Consider the following 27905-nt stretch of genomic DNA (forward strand, 5'->3'; position numbering starts at 1 on the left):
ACCTAGAAGCTAGCATTTCATTACAAAAAGAAAAAGAAACAAATCCCAAACTGATGAATGCATATTTAGTATTGCACGGTTCCATAAAATGCTGAAAAGGGCCTGTGATTATTTTCATTCAGCGTGCATGATCAGAGCATATTTATTCGTTTCTTGGTGCATTTTAGGATTAGACGAACGTTTGCATCAAGAAACGTTCAACTGTGCCACAGCAAAGCCGAATAATTTCGACCCTCTTATTTGGATCAGTTATGCAGGTAATTAGCACTTTCTTCAAGCTGTTGTGCTCTAAATGTGTTATTACTCTAGCACGCAGTTCTGTTCCTGACAGGGGTTTAAGAAATCAGGCGTAGCCTAATTTTAACTCAAATAGCATGGCAATTTATTAAACAAACAATGCAGTTCCTTCAGAATACTTTTTCAACAAAAGGAGATAATTTGAAAGAATATGGCGTTATACATGTTACGTTCCTTGTTATAGTGGAACATTTGGACAATGAATGCAATTCAACTTAGAAACACTTTTTGGTGTTTGGTCCATAATATCCGGCTACACTTTAGAAATAAATTACTATATGCAATTTACACGTAATAACAAGTCCATAAACGTCTGACGCAAGTCAACACAGCCCAGCATATAGCTCACAAAAACGAAGAAGACTTACGTGTTATTCGAAGTAACACTGTCCTTAACAAACCGAGATCAAGTGTGTCTGACTCGCGTTTGTGTTCGGTTTCTGTTCAGTCCGTCACGGGGGTAGAGTCGGTAAGTAGACTATCAAGGTCTCTCGGTATCGTGAAAAGGCAAAATCAACAACAAAACGAAGAAGAAGAACGAAAAATACTTGTTTGGTCAAAACTTGCTGCAGTCATACACAAAAGCCCCCGACGTGCGGTATATAGGCTGACTCGGAGGAAACGACATCTGACAGCTGTTATTCCCGTTAACCGGTGAATTATTCAGACCGATTCTCTGCGATTCAAACATCTCTCGAACCGAATGGAAGTTCTGCTGCTGCGCCGGGTACGTGGGGCCTAGATGGCCAATGTCTCCGGCCTGGTTTAGGTACCATGAGGCGAGGCGCCCTTGGTGTGCATGGTGGCCCTCCTGAGGATTCCCGTGGCTTAGGGGCGACGTGGTAGTCGTGATCGAGTAATCTGGCGGAGTTTCGTCCACGGTGGTAGTGGTGGCCAAGTGGCCCGAGCGATCCCCGCCCGCGTACAAGCTCATGGCCTGCATGTTGCAATGATAGGTGGCGTTGGAGGTAGTCGAGATCGAGTTCTGGCTGCAGGGCGAGCTATACACGGACGTCTGATTGGGAGAATAGTTCAGGGACAACATGGGAGTTATACCTGTCCGTGAGGAGGCCACGAGAGACGGGGTGAGCTCGCCGGAGCTCTGGGGCGAGCCGCGGAGGGAGGTCATGATGTTATCCACGCTGAAGCCCTGCGCGGGGGCCTGGCCCTGGTGGTGATGCTGCTGCTCGCCGGCGCTGTCCAGGCTGAGAGAGCGGGTGGACGGGATGCTGTGCGGGCTGCCGCTGGACATGCTGCTGCTGCTGTCGGGGCTCTCAATCTTGGGAACAGATCTTAGTGTGGGCGAAACAGACTGCGGCGGCGTGGACGTGCCGTTCTCGGTTTTAACGAACCGAATGGAAGTTCTGCTGCTGCGCCGGGGACGTGGGGCCTAGATGGCCAATGTCTCCGGCCTGGTTTAGGTACCATGAGGCGAGGCGCCCTTGGTGTGCATGGTGGCCCTCCTGAGGATTCCCGTGGCTTAGGGGCGACGTGGTAGTCGTGATCGAGTAATCTGGCGGAGTTTCGTCCACGGTGGTAGTGGTGGCCAAGTGGCCCGAGCGATCCCCGCCCGCGTACAAGCTCATGGCCTGCATGTTGCAATGATAGGTGGCGTTGGAGGTAGTCGAGATAGAGTTCTGGCTGCAGGGCGAGCTGTACGCAGACGTCTGATTGGGAGAATAGTTCAGGGACAACGTGGGAGTTATACCTGTCCGTGAGGGCGCCACGAGAGACGGGGTGAGCTCGCCGGAGCTCTGAGGCGAGCCGCGGAGGGAGGTCATGATGTTATCCACGCTGAAGCCCTGCGCGGGGGCCTGGCCCTGGTGGTGATGCTGCTGCTCGCCGGCGCTGTCCAGGCTGAGAGAGCGGGCGGAATAGCGCGCCTGCATGACTTCTCTCCAAACGGTGCTGGCGAAGAACAGACGTCAAGAAGTCTAACGCAATCCACAAATCCGCTTGAAATGCGCCTCCTCTGAAACTGGGAAGGCAGTCCAACCGAGTGTCCGCGCTCTGCCACCGTATTTATAAAATGTGACTATAGTATTGGACTCGCGTACTGGCCACCTCTGTCTGTCGGAGCGCGCATTGGAAAACTTCTGAACGCTAAGCATCGGTCACTACATAATACTTTTGCGCACTTCAATTCTTTTCCCCTTTTGCTGCCAGTAAGACTCCTCCCAATAACATCTAAGTTGTCCAATGGGAGGTCGGGCCGTGCAAAGCGAGCGGCCACACACAAGGTTGAAGAAAGACGAGAGGTGTCGGGACGTCCCAGCCCACCCTAGCCAAACACACACTTCTCCAGACCTTAAAGAACCATGCTCTCCACAAACTAGCCAGCGCGGATACGCACCAGATTGAAAATACTTTAATGATTATAATACAACATTAGAAACGTTTGTTTATAAATAATATCAGATTTGTATCTGAACAATCTAACTCTATTATATATATGATTATTGGATTAGCCTAATTAATTTATACATAAACATTTAAAACAAGCTTCAATCCAGCCATAGTGCAAACAAGTGCTAATAATTAATTTTAATGACTTGTATTTCGCACCAGTCCATTAGAAGCTTTGGAGAACATTTGTTTTCAAATAATCAATATGTGAATTAGTGTAAATAATCTCCGGCTTCCTGCGTTTTTTAGTCGTAATGCTAGTTCTTCATTAACACTGGCTGTTAGTTAACGGTCTCAATCAACACCGGTGAGCGGATCAAAGCCCATCATCCGGGCACAGAGCTCATTATGCTGGAGTTAAGCAAGTTAAGACACTGGAGAAAGAGCCGAGGTGCGAGAGTTTGCTCCAAGTGCGAGCGAGATTAAAAGCCCTGAGAAACAAATGGGTAAAGCAAAACAGCTCACATGTGTCAGCACTGCTCAAACTAGTGAGAAACATGCCATCCTTCACCTTAGCGCCTCCGCGCTGTTTTATGGCATGCCAATAAAAACGGTGTCTTCATGAAATGCTTTACTTCCAAAGTAATACCCTAAACTTACATGCCATTTATGTGGCATTAAGGATTTAACGGATTGTCAAGTCACCTTTATAGCGCTTTAAACAAAGCAGCTTTACAGTATCAAACAGGAAAATAGTTTGTCAATAATGCAAGAGGACAATAATAAAGAGTCTATTTTTCAGTTAAAGTCAGTTCATTGATGATTAAGTAATGTCATCATCCAGTTCAGCTCTCTTCCAATGTGTCAGAGCAATCAAGCCGACAATATTGCCAGAAATTAGGCCAGTTCTCCTCTGGAGAAATAGTTTAAAATAGTCTTACCATTATTTGCATTCATTTAAAAAAAAAAGTCAAATTACAAGAAATTGTTTTTATTTATAATTACTTTTTTTTTTTTTAATTATTTTAATTTCTCTTCAAGCTCCTTAAAGTGGCCTAAAAGTGAAAAAGTGAATGTTTACTCATATTGTGGACCACGCGCGTATTATTTCGATGTAAAAACCCAAACACCAACATCCGCCCTATTGTTAAATATACGACGGCCATGCATCCTTTATGAAAAGAAGATTGGCGGAGGCACACAACATTGTGAATGATAATTGTGAGGCCAAGTTGCGGTCACAATATCTTCCTAATCCCCCGCAGGTCGCTCTGATTAAGTGACCATGGACTAGTTGATTCTTCACTGGTTTCTCCTTACAGGGACCCGGGCATGAACTTTTTCTTGTGCCCCAGGCTATTTGTTCAATTCAGTGCGCACCTCTTACTTAACCCCAAACTCCTGCCCACCCCGAACTCCCATTCCAGCCAATTAAACCAGCTACCTCTCCAAAACACGACTGGTAAAAGCCTGATCTAATTCTGAAGTAAAAGAAATGGTTTAGTCTTGATAATTTGTCAACAAATATCAGCCTTTTTTTTTTTGTCCTGTGGTCTTTTGAAAGGTCAAATTAAATGGCCAGCGTTTAATAAAGTATATGTTACTGTAAACATGTTTTGTCAGCTAAAATTATGCTATTTAAATGAACTTGTTTTATTGATAGTGAAAATATGATTTAATATCGCTGAATCAATATGACTACATTAGGTTGCACCAAACATGTTCACTTTAAAGGTTAGATCAGGCAGAAATACTTTCTTATGATAACAGCTGTGTGTTAGGCTACGACTGTAACCAGTTAGTAGCCTATAACTCGACTCAATCTCGCGTTTCTATATGTTTCTAGTCAATCACAGACGGTAATACGCTTTTGTAAATAAAATAACGTTCGCATTTTATTATGTAACAATAATCTTTTTATTTGATATTTTTATTTAATCGTTATATGCATGACGATACTCGGGTAATTCTATCTTTATATAATTAGCAAATAAAATTGATTATCTTTGCTATCTGAAAAGCGGACAAAATTTGAGACGTTGTAATATTAATATGCGCGAAAACAAGAACGATTGCAATTTGCATTATTGTAAAACGCCACAAAAACATGGTTTCCCTTTCGCAATATATTTTATTACAACTGTTTAATATAGCCTACAGACCTGTATAGAAATACGCAACAATGTGGATGGTTTTTGTGTGAAATGTTCCTCTCTGGAGTTGTTGAAGCATCGGGATCCCAAATAAAAACAACAGAAGCTACAAAATGTATCAAATTTGCAAAGCAGTAATCATTCTGAGCAACCAATAAAGCAACTTTTTTTTAAACACATTTGATAAACGTAAAAAGTAAAAGCCCATAAATATAAGAATCGACTGGCTTTTGGCTAGTTTTGGCATGATTGTCCGAAAGAAGAGGAAGTCTGTGATGGTCACAGAGTAAAGAAACAACTCTGCGTCCTGTGCCCTTAGCGCCCTCTTTCGATCACAAATGACCAGTATGTGCACATTTACAGAGTTCATCTAATAGACACAATTTGTACACGGGTAGGCCTACTTTAACCAGTGGGTGAATGAGGTTAAAATGTTGTGCAAATCTTTAGAATTGGTTAAAAACAAGAAAGCTCTCAAATTGATTTCGTTTTTGGGGCATGTATAAACTAATGTAAAAAGCCCCCTTTGGTTTGTTTTATTTGTTCTATTTCTTTCTTTCTTTTCTTTTCTTTTCTTTTCTTCTTTATTATTGGTTTATTGTGATCTTGTTTGTCACTGGTTATGCTCAACCTAAGGCTGTTCACGTGTTGTTAGATTATGTGATGTGTTTATGTACCTTGTTTGTTTGTTGTAAATGGAAGCATAATAAAAAAGAAAAAGAAAAAAACTTAAAGGAAAATGTTTTTACACAGGTATAGGCTATATACCTTTTACACAGGTATAAAAAAGTCAAGTAAATAGACATTTAACTATCAAATCAAGAAAACTGACTAAAATAAATGGATTAAAAATTAAAGACAATTGGGGAGGGGACTTTATTTCAATGTTGATTTAAATGAACACGTAAATAAAAGTAACTTTTAAATACAGTAACAACAAATATTCCAGAAAATGCAAGACTACATTTTATTAACTTGACACTGCTACCCCCTTGTGTTCGTTATAAAGATTTTTTTTTTCCCCACGAAAAAAGAATTTAGTGACATTCAAGTTTAGATGCTTTTAAGTATCTGTAAGGGACATCAAAAATAAAAAAATATATAAATAAAAACGTTTAAAGTGTTTAGAGTGTGAAAGTGCATGGTAAACTAGGGAGAGAGACTCGTCACTTTGCAGTTGTCCTGCAGGTGACTTCACGTCTAAAATACAGTTACCATGGTTACACATTATGTAGCCTACATTCAGTTTAGATGCTTTTAAGTATCTGTAAGGGACATCAAAAATAACAAAATACAAATAAAAACTTTTAAAGTGTTTAGAGTGTGAAAGTGCATGGTAAGCTAGGGAGAGAGACTCGTCACTTTGCAGTTGTCCTGCAGGTGACTTCACGTCTAAAATACAGTTACCATGGTTACACATTATGTAGCCTACATTCTGACTTTAATTAGACTTTACTATTATTGAAGTATTAATTTTATAAATTAATTATTGCATGACAATTAATTAATGTTATGAATTAATTAGTGCGTGATAGTTGCAGACAGCTGTAGGGCATAGATATGATTTAATCTGAAACACTTTTCATCAGGTGCGTCCAATCCTGCTCCTGAAGGACCATCATCCAGCGGAGGATCAACTCCAGTCAGAAGTGAAAGTCGCTACACCTGCTCACTCTGAAGGGTAGAGCCCTTGGGATCTTCATAGGGAGCAGAGCAATTGTATCTCCTAATGTGTCCGTTTGAAGGAAGCCATGAAAGCCAACGCATGGGTCTCATTTTGAAGGCTGCGCCTCTAGAGGTCGCATTGAGACACAGCAAACGTCAATCCCTCATTATTTATACTAATATCTGGAATATACCATTACAACGCGTGGTATCCCTCACCCCATTAGCTGCTCTCACAACAGGAATCTCTTAATACAGTTGTTGCAAATAAATATGCATGTTGTTATTTAGTCTTTTAAATATGCTTAAATATATAGGCTAGCACAGGGTCTGTTGAAAGCTTGATTCTGATTAGCTGACGAACATTCTGAGGTGTGCAATATGTTTTAAGTAAACGCGCAGCTATGCAGTAGTTCCAGTTCCAAATCACTCTGTGTGCTTTCAGAGCGCGGTAAAGTTAGTTTTAGGTTTTATATTCGCTGCATATTTCGCCCCGGCTGATTTAGGGCTGTCTGCAAATTTACCTCGCGATACAAAACGAAGTCCAATAATTTTAGATTAATGTTTAGAGGGCTTTCGTAAATGCCTAGTGGGCAAACTGACTGAATATATTTTGACAATGTCTCGCCTTAGACAATACTTCCCCTAAGTCTGTACAGTACATACATATTTTTAGTAAACAATTACAGTAATTCACCAAAAAAAAAAAAACGTTTTTTCATGTTCCAAAGGTTGTAGTGCGTTCCTAGTGAACGGACTATCTTACTACAGGTGAAATTTTGCCAATATATCCCTTACTGTCGGCACAGTACACAAATATTTTCATGAAAAAAAATACTGTAATTCACCTAAAGTTTTTTTTTTTTTTTTTCATATAACAAAGCTTGTAGTACATTTGTATCAACAAGACTGACTTACAGGTGAGATTTTGACAATATTTCCTTTACTGTATGTGCAGTGCACAAATATTTGTAAACCATGTAGGGTTTCTTCATGTTCTAAAGATTGTAGTATATTCCTAGTTACAAGACTGACTTACTACATATGTGATTTTGCCAATACCTCCTTCACTGTTTGTACAGTACGCAATCATTTTATACTACAACCTTTGGAACATGAAAATGATGATGATCCCTTATGGGGACTTACAGTAATATTTTTAATAATTGTGTACTTTACATATATGAAGGGAGGTATTGGCAGACATTTTTTATGAAAAAACTTTTGATGAATTACTGTAGTTCAATCATGACAACTCTCAGAACATTTTAGCATGGTGATGGATATGACAATGTTAATGTATTTGGTCTTGGCGGAACAGATCTGCTACGCTGATGCTGAATTGCTGCTGCTGTTGGTTATTGCTGTAGTTGTAGATTATTGCTGCTGCTGAACGCAAGTACAGGAATTTGCTACTGCCAATGCATATGGCGATACGGTGCCATGAGTATTTAAGACATACTGCTGCTGCACAAATAGCATATAAAATAACCCCGTAGCAGATCTATACAGGTGGAGCTGGGGAAGGTGGAGGGTTTCAGAGAACTCTGAAAGCGCGCTGCAGGAATCTCAAGTGAATGCTAGCCAGCTATATAAATGCAAGGCAGTAAGCTCATTGGCTGCATATGCAGCATGAACCAATCAGCTTGTGCCAAGTTGTTTAACTCTCTGAATATCATCAGTTACGTTAACAACCCGTCAGAATGCGCCATCTAGAGTTTCATGACTGAACTATATATTTATTTCTAAAACATATTTGTGTATTGTACATACAGGAAGGGAGATATTGGCAAATCCTCACCTGTAGTAACTAAGTCTTGTATCAAGGAAAGTACTACAACCTTTGGAACATAAAAAAAAAACACTTTTAGTAAATTACAGTAAGTTTTTTTCTAAGAATATGTGTGTGCTATATGTACAGTAAGGGAGATATTGGCAAAATTTTACCTGTAGTAAGTCAGTCTGGCCATTAGGAACATACTACAGACTTTGGAAGACTTATTTTATTTATTTAATGAGTAGATTAGGCACACATTTTAATAAAGCCGAATCAGTTTTTGTAACAAGAAAATACGTTCGTTGACGACATAACCCATAAGACTCTTTTTCGCCACCTGCTGGCGAATTTATGTAATATGAAAAAATGGTCACTGAACGAATCATTTTGGTGAACGAACTGAAAATGAACGAATCTCTTGAAAGAATCAAAATTCCCACCACTAATTTTCAGATACAATACATGTATGCGGTTTTGAATTATTTTTTTTTCATATTGATATAAAGTGGTTGCATATTGTTAAAACTAATCGTGGTAGTGATATATTTGTAGGACTGTCGACTCTATAGAACAGTGGCAAGCGAAAGCGAATGTCCGGCGAATATCGAACCTAAATCTAACTTTACCGCGCTCAAACTAACTTTACCGTCGTCCGGGAGACGCATAGCTGTGGAAACTCACGTTATCAGACACATGTGAAGCACACAGCATCTCTTTTTCTTTCCTTTTGTCTGCGGCAGATTTCATATTTAGAATACCGAAGAGCATTATGTAGTATTTATAGATACTTATGCACGTAACAGAATTATAAATGGTGTAGTTTGGCTGTTAAAAGTAGATTTGTCAGCGAAGCACGATAAAAGCAACCTTAGCAGGGCGCTTATTAACCTATTATTACTTCTTGCAAAATTTCATATTCACCGCAGTAAATTCACTAATCAAAATCCTTTATATATTGTTTATAAAAAAGAGGTTCAACAGTATATCCAAACTATTTCATCTTCCAATAATCTCAAGGCTTTTAAAACGGTTAATTTATTTAATCCTTTTAATTTATTTTGTTAAATCTTTCGTTTTGTATTATTTATTTATTGTTACATACATATATAAATGGTGCTTTGCATGTAATGTCACCTATTTGTATGTAATGTTGATATTCTCTGTATTTTTATATTTGGTACCTTGGCATTATTATTAATAATAAAAAAAAATAAATAAATAAATAAAAAAAAACTTAGCAGGACGCCATCTTGGATCCCTCTTCTTCTTCTTCTTCTTCTTCTTCTTCTTCTTCTTCTTCTTCTTCTTCTCAAATAAATAAATAAATAAATAAAAAAAACCTTAGCAGGACGCCATCTTGGATCCCTCTTCTTCTTCTTCTTCTTCTTCTTCTTCTTCTTCTTCTTTTGGTTTTAACGGCAGCTTGCATCCTTTATGTTGCATTACCGCCATCTTCTGGAGCTATTTACTTCCCATGTACAGCATCTTGTTTTACATATTCTTGATATTAGTCACGTTTTAGTCAAAAACAAAGAAACAAATATTTCATTCCTTGTCCACTCCTACTGCATTCCAGTATGTTCTTTAAACCATGTCCAGTTAATCCTAATCCCGCCATGTCCTTTACCAAGATCTCTTGGATCCCTCTTCTTCTTCTTCTTTGGGGTTTTACGGCAGCTAGCATCCAATTTGTTGCATTACTGCCACCTACTGTACTATATTCCCTTTACACTATATTCTCTTGTCCAGTCCAGTTTCTTTTTAAAAAACCTAATAAATATTTCCTGCCTTCTTGTTTTTTTTTCTGCACATTCTAAAATACTTTTAACATTTCCCTCTACTTGTCCCAAACTCTGTAACTGGGTCATAATTTCTTATCTTTCTTGAGCAAACTTCCCACAAGATATTATAACATGTTCAACCGTCTCATATTCCTGACACTGGATGCAAATTCCTTTTGGGTGTTTTCCCACAATACGAAGAGTTCCATTAAAATATGCCCCATTCTTATTCTGCTTAAAATTACTTGTTCTTTCCTACTCAAACCTTTATCTATTTATCTATTTATATATATAATTATTGGTCAGTATTTATCATAATTATTGTTAATAACTTTACACTATATTCTCTTGTCCAGTTCAGTTTCTTTTTAAAAAACCTAATAAATATTTCCTGCCTTCTTGTTTTTTTTTTCTGCACATTCTAACATACTTTTAACATTTCCCTCTACTTGTCCCAAACTCTGTAACTGGGTCATAATTTCTTATCTTTCTTGAGCAAACTTCCCACAAGATATTATAACATGTTCAACCGTCTCATATTCCTGACACTGGATGCAAATTCCTTTTGGGTGTTTTCCCACAATACGAAGAGTTCCATTAAAATATGCCCCATTCTTATTCTGCTTAAAATTACTTGTTCTTTCCTACTCAAACCTTTATCTATTTATCTATTTATATATATAATTATTGGTCAGTATTTATCATAATTATTGTTAATAAGTGTTGGGGTGGGCTAGCAATGCATGCTGGGGTAATCTTAATTTTTGAGTAGTAGCCTAATACTTACATTTTTCCGGTATAAAATTAACAGTCTTCTCCAAAGGTGAGATCTTTAAGCAGCTGCCCGTCGTCTCCTTTGTGCAGACATTACAAACATTGCAAGCACTGAGGTAAACCGTACTAGATAAGGTTGTGGAGTTACTGATGCTATGAAGTGTTAGTGCACCTGTCACTCTTTCTTTTCTTTTTATTGGTATTACTGCAGAACTTATAATTACATACAAGTTCAGGAAAAGATGGTTGTATCTTTAACAATGAACAATCATCATGACAAAAAAAACAGAAAACATAAATATAATGGGTTTGCGTACATCATACTATGAGATTATATACACAGAAATAAGGCACAATGACAAGGTTAAATGTCTTTGAAAAATCATAATATTCATATAATTATAATGCATCAAAAATTGCACTTTTGTTGCTGTTTTTGTTGTGTATATGCCTGAGGGAAGTTAAATGCACCAACAAAAAAGAGATTTAAGCCAGTTTGCTTGTGGATGAAAAATTTTGCACATAAAATAAAGAAATTAACAACATATTCAAGAGATAATTATTTTGGGTGTTCGTAATAAAAAATAATATCCTTAAGGATTAAACTGAAAAATCACCCCAAAATGTATTGGTTATTCTACAATCACAATAAAAGGGCAGCTGTGTCGTCAACAAGACCACAAAATGAGCTAATTTTATCAACATCCAAATATTTACGGATACATTATAACGTCAAAATTGTGGATGATGTCCGGATCGCATTCATACCAACGTCACTAGAAGGCAAGCATGCAACCTTTAGCCAAAAAAGCGTAACGGCTAATGCTAACGCTCCGGTTTGCCAGTACATGGGAAAGGAGAACAGAGGCCGTTTTTTTTAATGGATGTCAATGGAGGAGAAGCTTCACTACACTGAATAAACAGCTTTTTAGAGGAAACTTATAATTACATACAAGTTCAGGAAAAGATGGTTGAATCTTTAACAATGAACAATCATCATGACAAAAAAACAGAAAACATAAATATAATGGGTTTGCGTAAATCATACTATGAGATTATATACACAGAAATAAGGCACAATGACAAGGTTAAATGTCTTTGAAAAATCATAATATTCATATAATTATAATGCATCAAAAATTGCACTTTTGTTGCTGTTTTTGTTGTGTATATGCCTGAGGGAAGTTAAATGCACCAACAAAAAAGAGATTTAAGCCAGTTTGCTTGTGGATGAAAAATTTTGCACATAAAATAAAGAAATTAACAACATATTCAAGAGATAATTATTTTGGGTGTTCGTAATAAAAAATAATATCCTTAAGGATTAAACTGAAAAATCACCCCAAAATGTATTGGTTATTCTACAATCACAATAAAAGGGCAGCTGTGTCGTCAACAAGACCACAAAATGAGCTAATTTTATCAACATCCAAATATTTACGGATACATTATAACGTCAAAATTGTGGATGATGTCCGGATCGCATTCATACCAACGTCACTAGAAGGCAAGCATGCAACCTTTAGCCAAAAAAGCGTAACGGCTAATGCTAACGCTCCGGTTTGCCAGTACATGGGAAAGGAGAACAGAGGCCGTTTTTTTTAATGGATGTCAATGGAGGAGAAGCTTCACTACACTGAATAAACAGCTTTTTAGAGGAAACAGCTTATCATTTAATGAATTGACAGCCCATCGGCTAATCTCCAACATGTTTTACATTAAGCAATACTTTTGGATTGAACTATTTTTAGAGTTTACACCGAAAAAAATGCCGTTTTATAAGAGAAGTCACTGACATTTTGCGACAGGTGGGATTCAGCTAACGGCATTCTCATGCATTCTTATGGTATCCGTAAGCGCGACTGAGTGTCACACAACTCTGACTGAAATTAAATGACGGCAAGGCTGTAATGTGATTGGTGATTAAGGCACACGTGATCCAAGTTGACCGTTACGCTTTCTCCAATAGTAAATAATACAGACCCTCTCATCTCCCAATAGTAAGACAATCTCTGATCATACTTTACACGATCAGGCTATAGAGTACATACTCTTTTATCGCTCGATAAGTAAGTTATTATTGAAAATATGTACCTACTCATTGAGTATGCGTTTCAAACGCAGCCCTTGATTAGTTTGTTCAGGTGTGTTTGATCAGAGATGGAGCTAAAAACCCAGCAGGACTGGCACAGACCAGATTAGAGAAACACTGGTCTACAGCTAAGGCCATGTCCACACGTACACGGGTATTTTTATAAACTGAGTTTTTCCTTCTTCCGTTTTTAAAAAAATCTCCGTCCACATGAAAACGCAAATGCATGCTATGAAGCACTGTCAAGAGCATGCCAAACCAACAGGTGGCAATATAATCTCAACCTTAAAGCCATGTTGGCCAATCAGAAGCCTGAAAAAGTTTCCAGTAGGCGGAGATAACAGCGCAGGCTCCGACGTCACAAGCCAAGAAAATCTTCACCCTGGCAGGCTTTTCAAAAACGTTCGGTTTCAGTAACCTGGTGCTGTGTTTGCGTGTGGACGAACGGCCAAACCGCGTAGAAAAAGCTGCGGTTTTAAAAATAACCGCGTTCGTGTGGACAAGGCCTAATTCACAGTCAGTACACAAGGCCATTCTCCAAGATTCAGGAGCCAAGTGTAGTCCTTAATCCAGATATAAAAATACAGGAGATAAACAACTAAGAGTGCAATCTACAAAACAAAACAAAAATAATAAAAACAATAATAATAGCAAAAAAAAAAGAGGTGCTGTACTCCAGTAGGTTTAGGCCTAAGGCCTCAAACAATCCATAGTACTGTAGAGTTCTGTGGAAGTCCAGTAACATTTAGTAAGAATATATCATTAGGCCTGCAGTGGTCGGTTTCCACACTGAGCGTGAAAAAGCAAAACGAACATCGGACGCGATGACGCGCTGGAATAAATCAATAGATTTCTATGGATGCTTCCACATAGACCGCAAACATTCGCACACCGAAAATGCACTTTTTTTTTTTTTCCGAACCAGTCCGACGAATCTTTTCAGTTTCGCAAAGCGAAAACACGGGCCGTCCAATCAGATTTGAGCTCGGATCACGTGACCGGAGCAGCTGCTGTTACACAAAAGGGTGAGAGTGGTGGCGCTGTTTCGAAAACCAGTGTAAACAAACATCGAAGAAGAGTATCCCGGATAAGAGAAGAGAGTGGATGCTGAGCTCCTGTTATCGTTGGTACTTGAGAACAGATTTATTCCCACATGTTCTTTATACAGAATAACATTTCTATTAATTGTCCACTGAATTATGTGATCTGTAGAGCAAAGCGCGTTAACTCTTTTCCTACACATGAAATATGAAAGCAAATAGACATGATTATGACGATATATTTGTTTTGTATGCAGCTCATGGTATTTTTATAGCAATAAAGGATGTTTATGACAAATATTAGCAGTGTAGTGTTATTAAACATACAAAGCGTGCATGTGTCTGCTTATTAATCAAAATCAACTATAGATCACAATCGGAAGTTATTACAAGCACTCAATGATGGTTTAAAGTGGGTCAGCAAATACATTAATAATTACATACATTTTCAAGTGTAGCTTAATGCTAATTATACTTCTAATTATTTTTTCGGATGTAGCCTATTCTTGTAAGCATTATAAATAATTTGTGTTTCTGGTGTAGAACCAAACATTGTTTATCTTAATTTAATGCTGTATATTGAGCAGCGGACGATGTTAAAGCCATTTTCGAGATACATATCTGAGGAAAAATGCATTGTTGTTCGGCGCCCCCTAGCGCCGGCGTGACTTAGCAGAAGGCGAACAATTGTTTCGTGCTCGGTGTGAAAGCACCGTTCTGTCAGTGATTCGCCTCGCTTTTTCGCATCGCGCTTTAGAGAGTGGCACCTCGTGGTCCCATCATTTCCAGAACATTCACGTTCACTGTTCCCTGACAATATTCAAGAGACAGCTAAAAACTCATCTCTTCTGAGAGCACTTAACTGCATTCTGCTGACTCTTTAAAAAAATATCTTCTTCTATGCTTTCACTATTGTTAAACTTTTTTTTTCACCATTTGGCAACTGGCTCTTTTATTAGGAAGGCCTTTGTTAGAGCTACTGTTCTGGGCACACCAATTTCTTCCAGCTAATTTCTAACTAATTTCTCACAGCTTTATTCACAACATTGTTGCTAAGGAACAAAAATGAACAACATATTTGGCAGAACATAATAGAAAATTGGAACAAAATCCCTTTCAGTTGTTTCCGAGTGAAACCGTTATCTTTAAATGCAGTAAGTAATGAAGTTATTGTTTTGTTTTGAATGCCTGATTTGCATATGCCCCACCCCCCAAAACCATGTGTTGCTTATTTTGGGCTTGCTTGCTCAGACCAGTTTGCTATTTTCTCTAGCAAAGCTGGTAGGTAGAACACAGACTTCATCCTATTGCTCATTGCACTATGTACTATGCATACATTTCCTCTAGTAATTATAGCTTTAAAACCATAAAAGATCAGTGTCAGGTTTTTGGTTTTTACAGTGAATAACCAGCATTACATAGTAGGTTAATATGATCTGTGGTCAGGGCTGTAGACACTTCATACTCAGTTATAAATACTGCATATAAATGTCACAGGACAATCAACACAGGTACAGTCCATCAGGTCAAATTACTGACCAATGTTTTATTTAAAGTAATAATAATAATAAACATAAGACTTAAGCGACACAGTACAATACACAATCAAGAGGTCCAAAACTGTCATGCTTGTGCTGTAAGTCAATGATTAATCTTTCATTTTTATTATTATTCCACTTTTATATTACAACCATTATTAGATTAATGTTATGAGAAGATCTAGCTGAATTTCAAACATTTTGAGCAACATCAGTATATTTATTTGTTTATGGAAAATAACTAAGACACCAGATAACAAACTTTTCACTAATTTATAATGCAGTTCAAAGCAATGATTTAAAAAAAAAAAAAATCTGGTAGAATATCTCTATTTTGATAAATTCAAAATTTGAACTTAGTTTCATGGTTGTTCCATAAAAAAACTCTAAACCCAGGATAGAGCGGCTGAGTGAATGTGGTCTGGACTGTGTGGATGAGGCTCATTGTGTCAGAGACGCTGTAGAAGGACAGAGTTCCTGCTCTGTGATCCACAAACACTCCTATTCTACTGCTGATGGACTTCACAGAGAGATCAGTCTCTACATTATTGTGACTGAATGAGTATCCAGAGTATTTGGAGCAACATAAACTCCAGGACTGATCATTACATCCAAATAAGCAATCCCTCCTCTCAACTTCTCCCTTCCTACAGATATTCTTATATGACACTGCTACATCCACAATACCATTTTCACTCCGCTCAACCTCCCAGAAAGAGCGTCCACACACTCTTTCTACACAACACCTGCTCCCAGTAATCAAATCTGTCTGGATGTTCAGGGTACCCATAGTTCATGTCACCCTGAAAGATAACTCTGTTCCCATCAGACAGTCCGAGGACTGGATTCACTGTGTTCAGATCCAGAGTCAACTGGTAGGAGTCTGATGGAAACAAAACAGGTAACAGTACTTCAACACTTCAGAGAAAACAACTTCATGTGTCTGATAAATGTACCTTTGTGTGTGTTTTAAGTGCATGAATCTCACTCTCTTTAGTTTATTTTTTTAGATATAAAGTAGAAATAATATTTGGTTGAAATACCAATCAGCTAAAACATTTTACAGCTGAAAAATACTTGGATTTAATATTTTTAAATCAGTTTAAACTGTTTTGTCTAGCTAAAACTGTCCACTACCAATTAATGTTGTCATATTTTGAGCTGAATACTGAAGCTGAAAACCAGAGAAGACTTTCTGATTATCAGGTTTTCAGGATTCTCCAGCATGATTTGAGATCATCAAAAGAGCATCTAGTGTTTTAATGGGGAAAAAAATCTGTACAAAGAGTGATCACTGACACTCATTTACTTCTATTTGATTAGTTGCATTATATACATTTATATCATAATGCTGTCAGTATATTTCTTAGTTTAAATTTACTTCTTGAAAATCCCAGATTTTCAATCTCGTCTCAGATTTCTGGACCCCTTGTTACATCCACAGCTATATAAATACATTTCTGAGCTTGTATACTGTATCTTTATAGTAACTTACATTGTAAGAACTCTTCTCTGACTTTGGGTTCAGGGGAAGGAATGATCTCAACGAATTTCACTGCGGAAACCAGTAGACAGTTTTCAGTTTAAAAAAGTTTTCCAGTGATTTCAAAGCTGATTTTTTTTAGCATTATTACTCCAGTCTTCAGTGTCACATGATCTTTCAGAAATGATTATAATATGCTGATTTGCTGCTCAATAAACATTTTTTATTATTATTAATATTTAAAAGAGTTGAGTACATTTCAGGATTCTTTGATGAATCAACAAATCCAAAGATCAGCATTTATCTAAAATTAAAAGCTTTTGTAGCATTTATACACTATACTATTCAAAAGCTTGGGGACTGTCACGGTGCGTAGAAGGGAAATGAGGAGATGACTTTCAAAACTTGACTTTTAATAAACAAACCAAACGAAAAGGAACACGAACATAGGGAACGCAGGAGACACACATGGAATGACGTTTAGACTTGACAAAGAAACAGCCGACAGACTACACTTTAAATACAAGACATAACGAGGGAGTAAATTAAATGCACATGAATCAAATAAACAAACACAGGTGGAGACTAATGAACTCAATGAAATAATCAGGACAGGAACATAACCAAAAAAGGTCTGAACAATGGGACACAGGAAGCACATGGGGAACAAAACACAACACAAGCGTGACAGGGACAGTATATATACTGTATATATATATATACTGTATATATATAAAAAAAAAATTTTTTTTTTTTTGGGGGGGGGGAATAAATTATAGAAATTAATACTTTTATTTAGCAAGGATGCTTTAACTTGAACAAAAGGCATTTGATGATAAAGACTAATAATGTTACAAAAGATTTCTATTTCAGATAAATGCTGTTCTTCTGAACTTTCTATTAAAATAATAATACATGTTTTTTTGAGCAGCAAATCAGCATATTAGAATGATTTCTGAAGATCATGTGACACTGAAGACTGGAGTAATGATGCTGAAAATTCAGCTTTGATCACAGAAATAAATTACATTTTAAAATATATTAAAATAGAAAGCAGTTATTTTAAATAGCAAACATATTTCACAATATTCCTGTTTTTGCTGTATTTCTGATCAAATAAATGCAGGATTGGTGAGCAGAAGAGACATTACAAATCTCACTGTTCAAAAAACTTTTGACTGGTAGTGTAAATGTCCTAGATTTTACCTTTATCAGATATAATTTCTATTTCATCTTTGCAAAAATCCTCAATCTCTTTTCTCAGTAGAGAGACAGATCTTCTCACTTCATCAAAAGTCAGCTGAGAGCTAACAGTCACGTGAAGTGCTGTGCTGTGTCTACATTCTGAAACAGACAGAGACTGCAAACTCTACAAAGACACAAAGACATCAGAATAAAGACAAACCCACACAAACTGAAGAAAATAAGAGTCTTTCTCTCTGTTCATTGAGATCATAACCTGACAGCATGTATTCTGATAACTCTACTCTCATGAAAAATGCAAAATCTGTTCATAATTAATAAACGTTAATTAATCAAAATGTCAGCAAATGAACTGAAATTGTCCTGTACCTGCAGGAACTGGCTGTGATCCTGTTTGTGCTCCAGCTGCTCCAGCTCAGCGTCTCTCCTCCTCAGATCATTGATCTCCTGCTCCAGTCGCTCCAGTCGTCCTTCAGCTCGACTCACTGCAGTCTTCTCCTGATCTCTGGTCAGCCGTATCAGCTCAGAGCGGTGTCTCTCAATGGAGCGGGTGAGCTCAGTAAAGATCCTCTCACTGTCCTCCACTGCTGTCTGTGCAGAGCGCTGTTAGGACACACAGTGATTCAGGCTTCAGTGAGTCTGAACTGAGACGGAGACAAACTTCTCTTCTTCTCCAGACTCACCTTATGAGACTCCACAGCCTCTCTCAGCTGCTGAAGATCTTTCTCTCTCTGCTGGATTCTCTGCTGGAACGTCTTCTGCGTCTCCTTCAGCTGCTTCTGCAGGACAAATGGATGATAGTGAATCTCACAGAAAACTACTGACTCTAAATCATCATGTGAACAGATGAATCCAGTAAAAGTAGGGTGAGGCAGTTTAAAGTTTACCCCCCAATGGACATCCCTGTGCCCTCCTCCGGACCGAAGGGGACGGACTTGACACTAAAATTTAATTTTCTCAGACAAACCATTGCCTGCTTTTGACTGTTTTTAGATGGAAAAGCTGCCCATAACTGCTGGTCTAGGATCTGTTTTCTTCGTAATAATAGCATATTAGCTTAATAGACTGGGCAAATGATCCGGTGCATGTCTGCGTTTGTGCTCTGGTGAGCAGTGTAGCCAATCACAGACATATCTGTTAATTTCTTGAACATAATGGCCAATCAGAGGTGTTTAAGTGAGAATCCACTCACCACTCAGAGTTGAGTTCTGCACGCTCGCAAATCCTCTCTAACAAAGGATTATTATGTGAATAAGACATTCAGTTAGGACGATTCTAAGGGCCCACGCACTTTTGGGGCCCCCAGATATCTGTTTTATTAGCAGTAACTAACTTGCGTAAACTAGCAGTAACTGTTTTATTAAATACCTGTTTCTCTGTCCTCTGTGCTGCAGCTGATACAGTCTCGTGATTTTTATGTTGATCCATACACAGCACACATATACATTTCTGATCAGTGCGACAGAAAACCTCAAGGAGCTTCTCATGTTTCTGGCAGATCATCTCCTGCAGTCGTCCAGTGGCATCAATCACTTTGTGTGGCTTACGTGAATTAAATTCCTCATGACGGTCAAAATGAGTTTGACAGTAAGAGTTCAGACACACCAGACAGGACTTGACGGCTTTGTATTTTTTTCCAGTACAGACGTCACACTGCACATCTCCAGCTCCAGCAGGAACAGCACTTTGGACTTTGGTCTTCAGTTTCTCCACCATTTCAGCAAACACCACATTCTTAGATAAAGTAGGTCTTGGACTGAAGGTCTGTCTGCACTGAGGGCAGCTGTAGACTCTCTTCTGATCCTCCTGATCCCAGCAGTCTGTAATACAGCTCTTACAGTAACTGTGTCCACACTGGATGGTCACTGGATCCTTCAGGAGATCCAGACACACCGGACAGCTGAACTGCTCCACTGAAATACAGGCCTCTGCCATTTTACTACATCAGAATCAGAATGAGCTTTATTGCCAGGTATGTTTATACATACGAGGAATTTGTTTTCGTGACAGAAGCTTCCACAGTGTAACAGAATGACAGTGACAGAACAAAAAAACACAGATAATAAAAAAAATAGAACAAGTAAATAAGGAAAAAAATATATAAATTGACAGTTGTATGTGCAGGTATATTACAATAGACAGTTTTTGTATGTACAGGTACTGTATATTATGCGCAAATTTGAGGTGTAGACTGAGTATGAGTGTTAGATAAATAAGTGTATGAGTGAATAAATAGTGTGTGTTCCACAGTTACTGCTCTGCTTCATTAGTCCATCTTTTTACAGTCCTTAATAGAGGTTCAGCTGATTTCAGTTTCTGCCTGTAGGTCGGTCTTAGATGAACTAAACAGTGATCAGAGGGCCCCAAAGCTGCCCGTGGAACAGAGTGATATGCATTCTTTATTGTGGTGTAACAGTGATCCAATATATTACTGTCTCTGGTGGGACATGTGATGTGCTGTCTGTATTTTGGCAGTTCACGGGAGAGATTGGCTTTATTAAAGTCCCCGAGAATGATTAAAACAGAGTCCGGGTGTTGTTGTTCTGTGTCTGTGATCTTATCAGCGAGTTTCTGTAAAGCGGAGCTCACGTGTGCTTGTGGATTAATGTAGACACTGACGAGAATGAATGAGCAAAACTCCCGAGGCGAATAGAACGGCTTGCAGTTAATGAAGATGTTAAGCAGTTAACATGTGCACACCGATAGAGTTGCAACAGGCCAAAAGCACTTAAGTTTCAGTTTCTCTACAGTGATGCTTCCTGGTTCTGTATTTGAGAGAGGTAAAAAACAGGCGTGTCTGTAAATTCCAAAATAATTCTAGTGTCCACTAGGTGTCAGCCTCATACCGACTCCCAGCACAACCAAAGAGTGAAGGTTTGGCTAGTTAAAAAAAAAGTGTGGCATGACATGTGGCCAAGTATGGCAACCCATTCTCGGAATTAGTGCTCTGCATTTATCCCATCCAAAGTGCACACACACAGCAGTGAGCACACACATAGAGCAGTGGGCAGCCATTTTTTGCTGCGCCACCCAGGGAGCAGTTGAGGGTTCGGTGCCTTGCTCAAGGGCACCTCAGTCGTGGTATTGAAGGTGGAAGAGAGCGCTGTACATTCACTCCCCCCACCTACAATCCCTGCCGGTATGAGACTCGAACCCGCAACCTTTGGGTTATGAGTCCGACTCTCTAACCATTAGGCCACAACTTCCCTTAGCATGGAAATCTAACTAAATACTTTTTTGCAAGCAACATATGGCTTATATCGTATGAAAATACAGTTATTCACACATCACGTGTCTAATCCCAAGCTCTTTTTATGCAACGATTGTAATAACTGACAACTGTGGATAGATAGATAGATAGATAGATAGATAGATAGATAGATAGATAGATAGATAGATAGATAGATAGATAATAATATTTAAATGGTTTGTGTTTATTTGAGTCATTTTTAGATCATCATGAATTTCAACGTGTAATAGACTTGGTTGGCATTACAGTGAATGTCCATGAAAACATCATTTCTGTTTATGCCGTGGGGGAAAACAATCTATTCTAACTAACGCATGTTGACCTTGTTAGGTGCTTGAAGAAAAGGCCCAAGTCTAACAAGCAATATTGAGGTGTACCACCCTAAGAAACCAGATCAGCTGAGGGTTGAGTTTGATTGTTCAGCTAAGTTTTGTTAAGTTTTGCAGTATATCTCTAAACAACACTCTTCTGACTGGGCCTGGCCTAATTAACTCTTTAGTGGGAGTACTCTGCCACTTCAGGAAGAAACTTCTCACAGTCACCTGCGACATAGAAAAGATGCTTCATCAGTTCCTCGTCCCTCCTGATGAATGCAATCATCTAAGGTTTCTATGGTGGGTGGGTGGAGACTTAGAGTCTCAAGACTATTGCATGGCAGTCCATCTCTTCAGCAGCCTCAGTGTTTGTTGGAAAGAACATCTATGTAGACGATAGGTTAGCCAGTGTTTTTTCAGTCGATGAAGCCAATAACTCATCATTGATGCTAAAGCGCTGTGTAAACGCAAAGGCTTACAGCTTCATAAATTCAACTCAAATGAGGAAGATGTTCTCTGTTGCATAGACTCATCAGAAAGGGCTATCACATCTAAGCTCCTTGACTTAAAGGGATAGTTCACCCAAAAATTAAAATTAGTTGCAACAAGCCAAAAGCACTTAAGTTTCAGTTTCTCTACAGTCATGCTTCCTGATTCTGTGTTTGAGGGACGTGAAAAATAAATTCCCAAATAATACTAATGTCCACTAGGTGTCAGCCTCATATTGACGCTGGGAGTTGGTGCTAATGGTCTGCTAGCACAACCAAAGAGTCCAGGGGCCCGTTCTTCGTACATCGCTGACTCAGTTAGCAGGATTTAATTGTTGATGATTTGGCATGATCTTGGATTATTTGGTTCTTCGAAGCTCATCCCGGAGTTTTCGTGATAAAATAATAACTTCATAATTGTATTCGAGTCTTACACACATGCTATACAGTTGTTACAGAGTCCTGCATTAATTTGAGTGATGACAGATATTATGGGAGTGGCTTGATGGAGCACAGGAGATGCAGATAACTTGATCTTGACCCTTCTGGAAGAAACTTCCAATGTTCATACTATCCATCCTAAATAGTATGTGAGATTAGAATAAGTGTGTCCCAAAGCATAGTATGCCAAAAGTCCCCCGATGGTCTACTGTTTCATTTTGAAGTGTGGACCCGTGCACACTCTAATGGCTAATATTACCCACAATCCATTGCGCTTTGGGGAAGGATTCGGTTCAGAACTACAAACACGAATAAAAAGCGTTAAAACTACAAACATGGCGGATTTGCGCGACCGACGGTTAAGTAGAGGTTTAGATAAAGGGGTTTAATAATCAACATTTAACCTGGTAAAATATTTATTTTATCATTTCTTTGTTATATTTCATGTGCAACAACAATGTGAACTTTTATTTTTTTTTTTTAAACTTATGTTACTGTTATGGTGAATGATGTCAAGTTCTAGTTCTAGTTCTAGTTCTAGATAGATAGATAGATAGATAGATAGATAGTCCGAAACCCACCCTTAATGTCCAAATAACAAGACAGAAAATGGTGATGACAACTTGATAATTATTGCAATTCTAAGAATGAATTACAATTATTGCTGAATAGACGAATAACAAAAATATGTACCTTATGAACACAATGTGTACCTTAAAACATACAATACATTTGAGTAACTTTAATTTTAACACATGATGTTCCACAATATCTATAAAATATTCCACAGGTCATGTCTTTCTCCGCTTCCCAGCACACATACATATCTTCCCTGAACCCGCTCTCAGCTAATCAGAACTCGAGCTCTCCTGTCGTAGATGAGTGTAACTCTAGCAGTTCCGGTTGTTATCGCTAGAGGGGGCTATATACTTTTGAATAGTGGAAACCTTCCTGTTTGTAAAAGAAGCCTGTCCTGTTGGACAGTCAGGCCATGCTGTTGCAGTCCTGTTACATAACAGTTAATCAGAAACGCGCTTGAACCCCCAAAAAAAAAAAAAAACTAAATGTTATTGTATATTAAATTACCTCACTGTCATGCTTTTGCTATTGCATTTCATATAGTGTGTGTGTGCCAACAAACCGGTGTTTAGAAAGGTGTTCTTATGGGTTTTGTTGTCATTTAATATTCAAAAAATGCTTTTACCCAGTTGTACCCATAAATTAGTCTAATTCCATTACTGTATCTGGCAAAGAGCAGCATGGACATTCTGCTAAATATACTGCAGATACGTAAGAGTAACAGACAGAATACTCGTTCATTACTGCACATTTTGCAATGAAATTCACTACAATACAGTACAGTGGTAGGACACTTGGACACGAATTGATCAGTTTGTTTGGCTGCTTTTCACAAAATCACTGGAGGGACTGCTAACAGGGGAAACCAGATTGCTGTCACCTTGGATAAGTAATATTGTTACGTTAACGAATTAGAAATTAGCTTTAGGGCTAAAGTCACATGCATCTCTCGACATTAACAGCTGAAGCAACACCCTGTTAACATAATCCCTCGATCAGGGGGGTCCAGTCCTGCTCCTGGAGGGCCAATATCCTGCAGAGTTCAGCTCAAATGGCCCTGTTTTACAGCGTGTTCCAAACACACCACAAATGCAAAGAAAGCCGACCACGTGCTGCTGGTTACCAGAGCAAGCGTGTAGTGGTTATCTTTGCCAACAGAGGGCGAGAGCTACACTGACTATGTCGAATTTAACCTTGAGTTACCGTTGCATATAGTCACTGTGTATGAACAACTTCTTTGACCCACTAGTAGTTAGCCAAGAGGTATTCAGTCTTACTTTCAGATTCAAATGAAACCGATATACCTTTATGAGACTGACTCTATGAGAAGAATGGTTTACAAAAGAATAAATGTCATAATTTTCCTATTGTCATTGCAAACCAGCACGACGAGGTAGTGACTAGCTATTCATGTTAAATTAAAGTAGTACTGTATGTAATAAATAACAGGACATTAACATAACATTAAACGCTCCCAAAAGTTCCCATACACTCTTAAAAATAAAGGTGCTTCACGATGCCATAGAAGAAACTTTTTGTCTAAATGGTTCCATAAAGAACCTTTAACATCTGAAGAACCTTTCTGTTTCACAAAAGGTTCTTTGTGGCGAAAGAAGGTTCTTCAGATTATAAAAAGGTAAGAAAGAGATGGTTCTTTAAAGAACCTTTGACTGAATGGTTCTTTGTGGAACCAAAAATGGTTCTTCTATGGCATCGCTTGAAGAACCTTTTGAGGCACCTTTATTTTTAAGAGTGTACACACCTTTTACTACACCACGTGGGTTGAATAAATAAAAAAAATAATCCACTGAACAATTACATTTGCAGAAAGCAAAATTAGCCTAAATCTACGCCTAAATTGGGGATAGTAAAGACAGCACAAAAACAAACATAAAATAGCATTTGAAAGGCTGTTACTATATAAAGTATAGGCTATTTACAGTTTGTGAAAATGAAAATAAATGCATTTAGAAAATGTTAAAATATATTTGTTAAGTGCCGTTTTATTTATCATGTCCCCGTATTTGTTTTATTTTTGTCATGTGTTTTTGTAAAATCATAATTGTGTTACAATATATACTGTTTTGATCTGTTTGCAGTGGTTACTGTTTACTATTTTTCATAGGTGCATTGTATGAGGTCAGTTTAACCCGCAAACATTATAATAATAGTTTATGGAACCCACAACAATTACAATTTTAAACTATGAACTAACATACCACTGACCCCCAGTTTCCATTTCATAAATCTGGTCGCCTTATCATATTTGATGAGTTTAACTTTACTACAGTACTTCTACAGTACTACAGTACGTTCTACAGTAAATTACGTGAAATCGCGTTTTAGATTCACTCCACGAATCAGGCTTCACACGTAATATCTGTGAGCTTCACGTTACGGGTTTGATCGTTTATCTTGTTACATTTAGTCATTTAGCAGATGCTTTTATCCAACGCGACTTACAAATGAGGACAACAGAAGCAATCAAAACTAACAAAAGAGCAACAATATATAAGTGCAAATGACAAGTCTCGGTTAGCCTAACACAGTACACGTAGCAAGGTGTGTGTGTGTGTGTGTGTGTGTGTGTGTGTGTGTGTGTGTGTGTGTGTGTGTGTGTGTGTGTGTGTGTGTGTGTGTGTGTGTGTGTGTGTGTGTGTGTGTGTGTGTGTGTGTGTGTGTGTGTGTGTGTGTGTGTGTGTGTGTGTGTGTGTGTGTGTGTGTGTGTGTGTGTGTGTGTGTGTGTGTGTGTGTGTGTGTGTGTGTGTGTGTTATGCACACACACATACACACACACACACACAAAGAAAAATAAGTAGATAGAATAGAAAAAAATAGAAAGCTAATGTTTTTTTGTGTGTGTTTTTTTTTTATAAAAAAAATCACTCCACGAATCAGGCTTCACACGTAATATCTGTGAGCTTCACGTTACGGGTTGGATCGTTTATCTTGTTACATTTAGTCATTTAGCAGATGCTTTTATCCAAAGCGACTTACAAATGAGGACAACAGAAGCAATCAAAACTGTGTGTGTGTGTGTGTGTTATGCACACACACATACACACACACACACACAAAGAAAAATAAGTAGATAGAATAGAAAAAAATAGAAAGCTAATGTTTTTTTGTGTGTGTTTTTTTTTTTATAAAAAAAGAAAATAAATATAGATAAAGTGATCTTAATCTTGTGACGGAAACTTTGTCCGAGGAGGACGATATTTCAGCAGAAACAGCTGGCAGGTGAGACAAGCTTGATCAAAATCGGGTTGTTCTGAGACTCATTGCTTCCATACGAAAAATAACATGGTTTTACTACAAAAAAAATGGTTAAGCTACTAGTTAAACCATGGGAACCACAAATTAACCATGGTTTTGCTACACTAATCATAGTTTTTAACCATGGTATTTGTAGTAAAACTGTGGTTATACGAACGGAAATCAATACGCCAAAAAAAAACATGGTTACTGCACTTTTACTAAAAAAAAAAAAAAAAAATATTCATGCCCACTGCATGCCACTGTAACGTAGGCTATTTCCACCAAATGAATTACAATTTGTAATTAACTGATTTTAGGAAATACTTTTTTAACACGTTACAGTTAACCAGCAGATGCTGTATATGTTTGACTACGGTTACTAAATTATACAAAACGGACACAGGCCATTCAAATTGTCATTTGAAATTAGTAACACTTCAGGGAACACTATTCACTATTAACTAGTTGCTTATTAGCATGCATATTAGCCGTTTATACTAATTTTTCCGCATGACCATATTCAGGGCTGGACTGGGGTTAAAATCCGGCCCTGGACAAATCCCATCCATGTTTTGCTGGGTTATAGGACCTTAAATTGGAGCAAATAAATGAATAAATAAAACAGGACAGAAACACATAATAATAGATATTACTGAATTCACGGCAAATGCAACAAACGTAATAATGCATTTTGTCTCATAGAAATGCACTTGACAGTAAAGCATTGGTTTTTGAGCTAGAATGCAGAAAATGTACTGCTATTAAATTCTATCATAATTTCCTCACCCTCGCGTCGTTCCAACCCTGCATGACTTACTTTCGTCTGTGGAACACAAAAGAAGATATTTTGTAGAATGTTACCAAACCATTTTACTTACCCTTGATGTCTACTGTATAGACAAAAGAAAATCTTGATGTTCTCAAATGAACTTCTTTTACGTTCCACAGAAGAAAGAAATTCATGCACGTTTGGAATAACATGATGGTGAGTAAATGATGACCATTTTCATTTTTGGGTGAACCATCCCTTTAAGAACTTGAATATTTGTAAATAGTAATCACCTACACTCTTAAAAATAAAGGTGCTTCAAAAGGTTCTTCAAGCGATGCCATAACCATTTTTGGTTCCACAAAGAAGCATTCAGTCAAAGGTTCTTTAAAGAACCATCTCTTTCTTACCTTTTTAGGACTATTTTAAGAACATTCTTTCGCCACAGAGAAGCTTTTGTGAAACAGAAAGGTTCTTCAGATGTTAAAGGTTCTTTATGAAACCATTTACACAAAAAGGTTCTTCTATGGCATCGTGAAGAACCTTTATTTTTAAGAGTGTAATTTATATAAGCCACTGGTATTTATCTTTAATCAGGCTCTTATTGAATTATCATATTACTTCAATTGAAATTACAACTAAAGAGAAAGACGCTAT

At 38.0% G+C, this 27905-nt stretch overlaps 3 protein-coding genes across 3 annotated transcripts; all 3 read right to left on the reverse strand.

The window, feature by feature from the left end:
- Nucleotides 1-377: 377 nt before the first annotated feature.
- On the reverse strand, nt 378-1625 carry LOC107671727 (forkhead box C1-A-like). Its single transcript, XM_016464670.1, has one exon. The coding sequence runs from the start codon at nt 1547-1549 to the stop codon at nt 854-856; it is 696 nt and encodes a 231-aa protein (XP_016320156.1). The 5' UTR covers nt 1550-1625; the 3' UTR covers nt 378-853.
- Nucleotides 1626-1640: 15 nt separating this feature from the next.
- Nucleotides 1641-2186, reverse strand: LOC107671661 (forkhead box C1-A-like). The gene has a single exon (XM_016464566.1). The coding sequence runs from the start codon at nt 2184-2186 to the stop codon at nt 1641-1643; it is 546 nt and encodes a 181-aa protein (XP_016320052.1).
- A 13903-nt stretch (nt 2187-16089) lies between these two features.
- On the reverse strand, nt 16090-20088 carry LOC107671723 (tripartite motif-containing protein 47-like). The gene is made up of 6 exons (XM_016464666.1): nt 19518-20088; nt 18833-18928; nt 18519-18752; nt 18153-18315; nt 16959-17018; nt 16090-16346 (listed from the first exon to the last, which is right to left on the reverse strand). The coding sequence occupies exons 1-6, from the start codon at nt 20082-20084 to the stop codon at nt 16165-16167; spliced, it is 1302 nt and encodes a 433-aa protein (XP_016320152.1). The 5' UTR covers nt 20085-20088; the 3' UTR covers nt 16090-16164.
- Nucleotides 20089-27905: the final 7817 nt, after the last annotated feature.

The sequence above is a fragment of the Sinocyclocheilus anshuiensis genome, unplaced genomic scaffold, assembly GCF_001515605.1.
Source record: "Sinocyclocheilus anshuiensis isolate Anshui unplaced genomic scaffold, SAMN03320099.WGS_v1.1 scaffold524, whole genome shotgun sequence".
NCBI lineage: Eukaryota > Metazoa > Chordata > Actinopteri > Cypriniformes > Cyprinidae > Sinocyclocheilus > Sinocyclocheilus anshuiensis.

What these genes read in the sequence shown, in the direction of transcription:
- LOC107671727 (XM_016464670.1), bottom strand. Translation starts at nt 1,549, where the DNA reads ATGTCCAGCGGCAGCCCGCACAGCATCCCGTCCACCCGCTCTCTCAGC.
- LOC107671661 (XM_016464566.1), bottom strand. Translation starts at nt 2,186, where the DNA reads ATGCAGGCGCGCTATTCCGCCCGCTCTCTCAGCCTGGACAGCGCCGGC.
- LOC107671723 (XM_016464666.1), bottom strand. Translation starts at nt 20,084, where the DNA reads ATGGCAGAGGCCTGTATTTCAGTGGAGCAGTTCAGCTGTCCGGTGTGT. An exon ending in CACAGAGGACAGAGAAACAG is followed by an intron (nt 18,929 to 19,517) that starts GTATTTAATAAA and finishes TTTGTCCTGCAG; the next exon opens with AAGCAGCTGAAGGAGACGCA. An exon ending in ATCACAGCCAGTTCCTGCAG is followed by an intron (nt 18,316 to 18,518) that starts GTACAGGACAAT and finishes GTGTCTTTGTAG; the next exon opens with AGTTTGCAGTCTCTGTCTGT.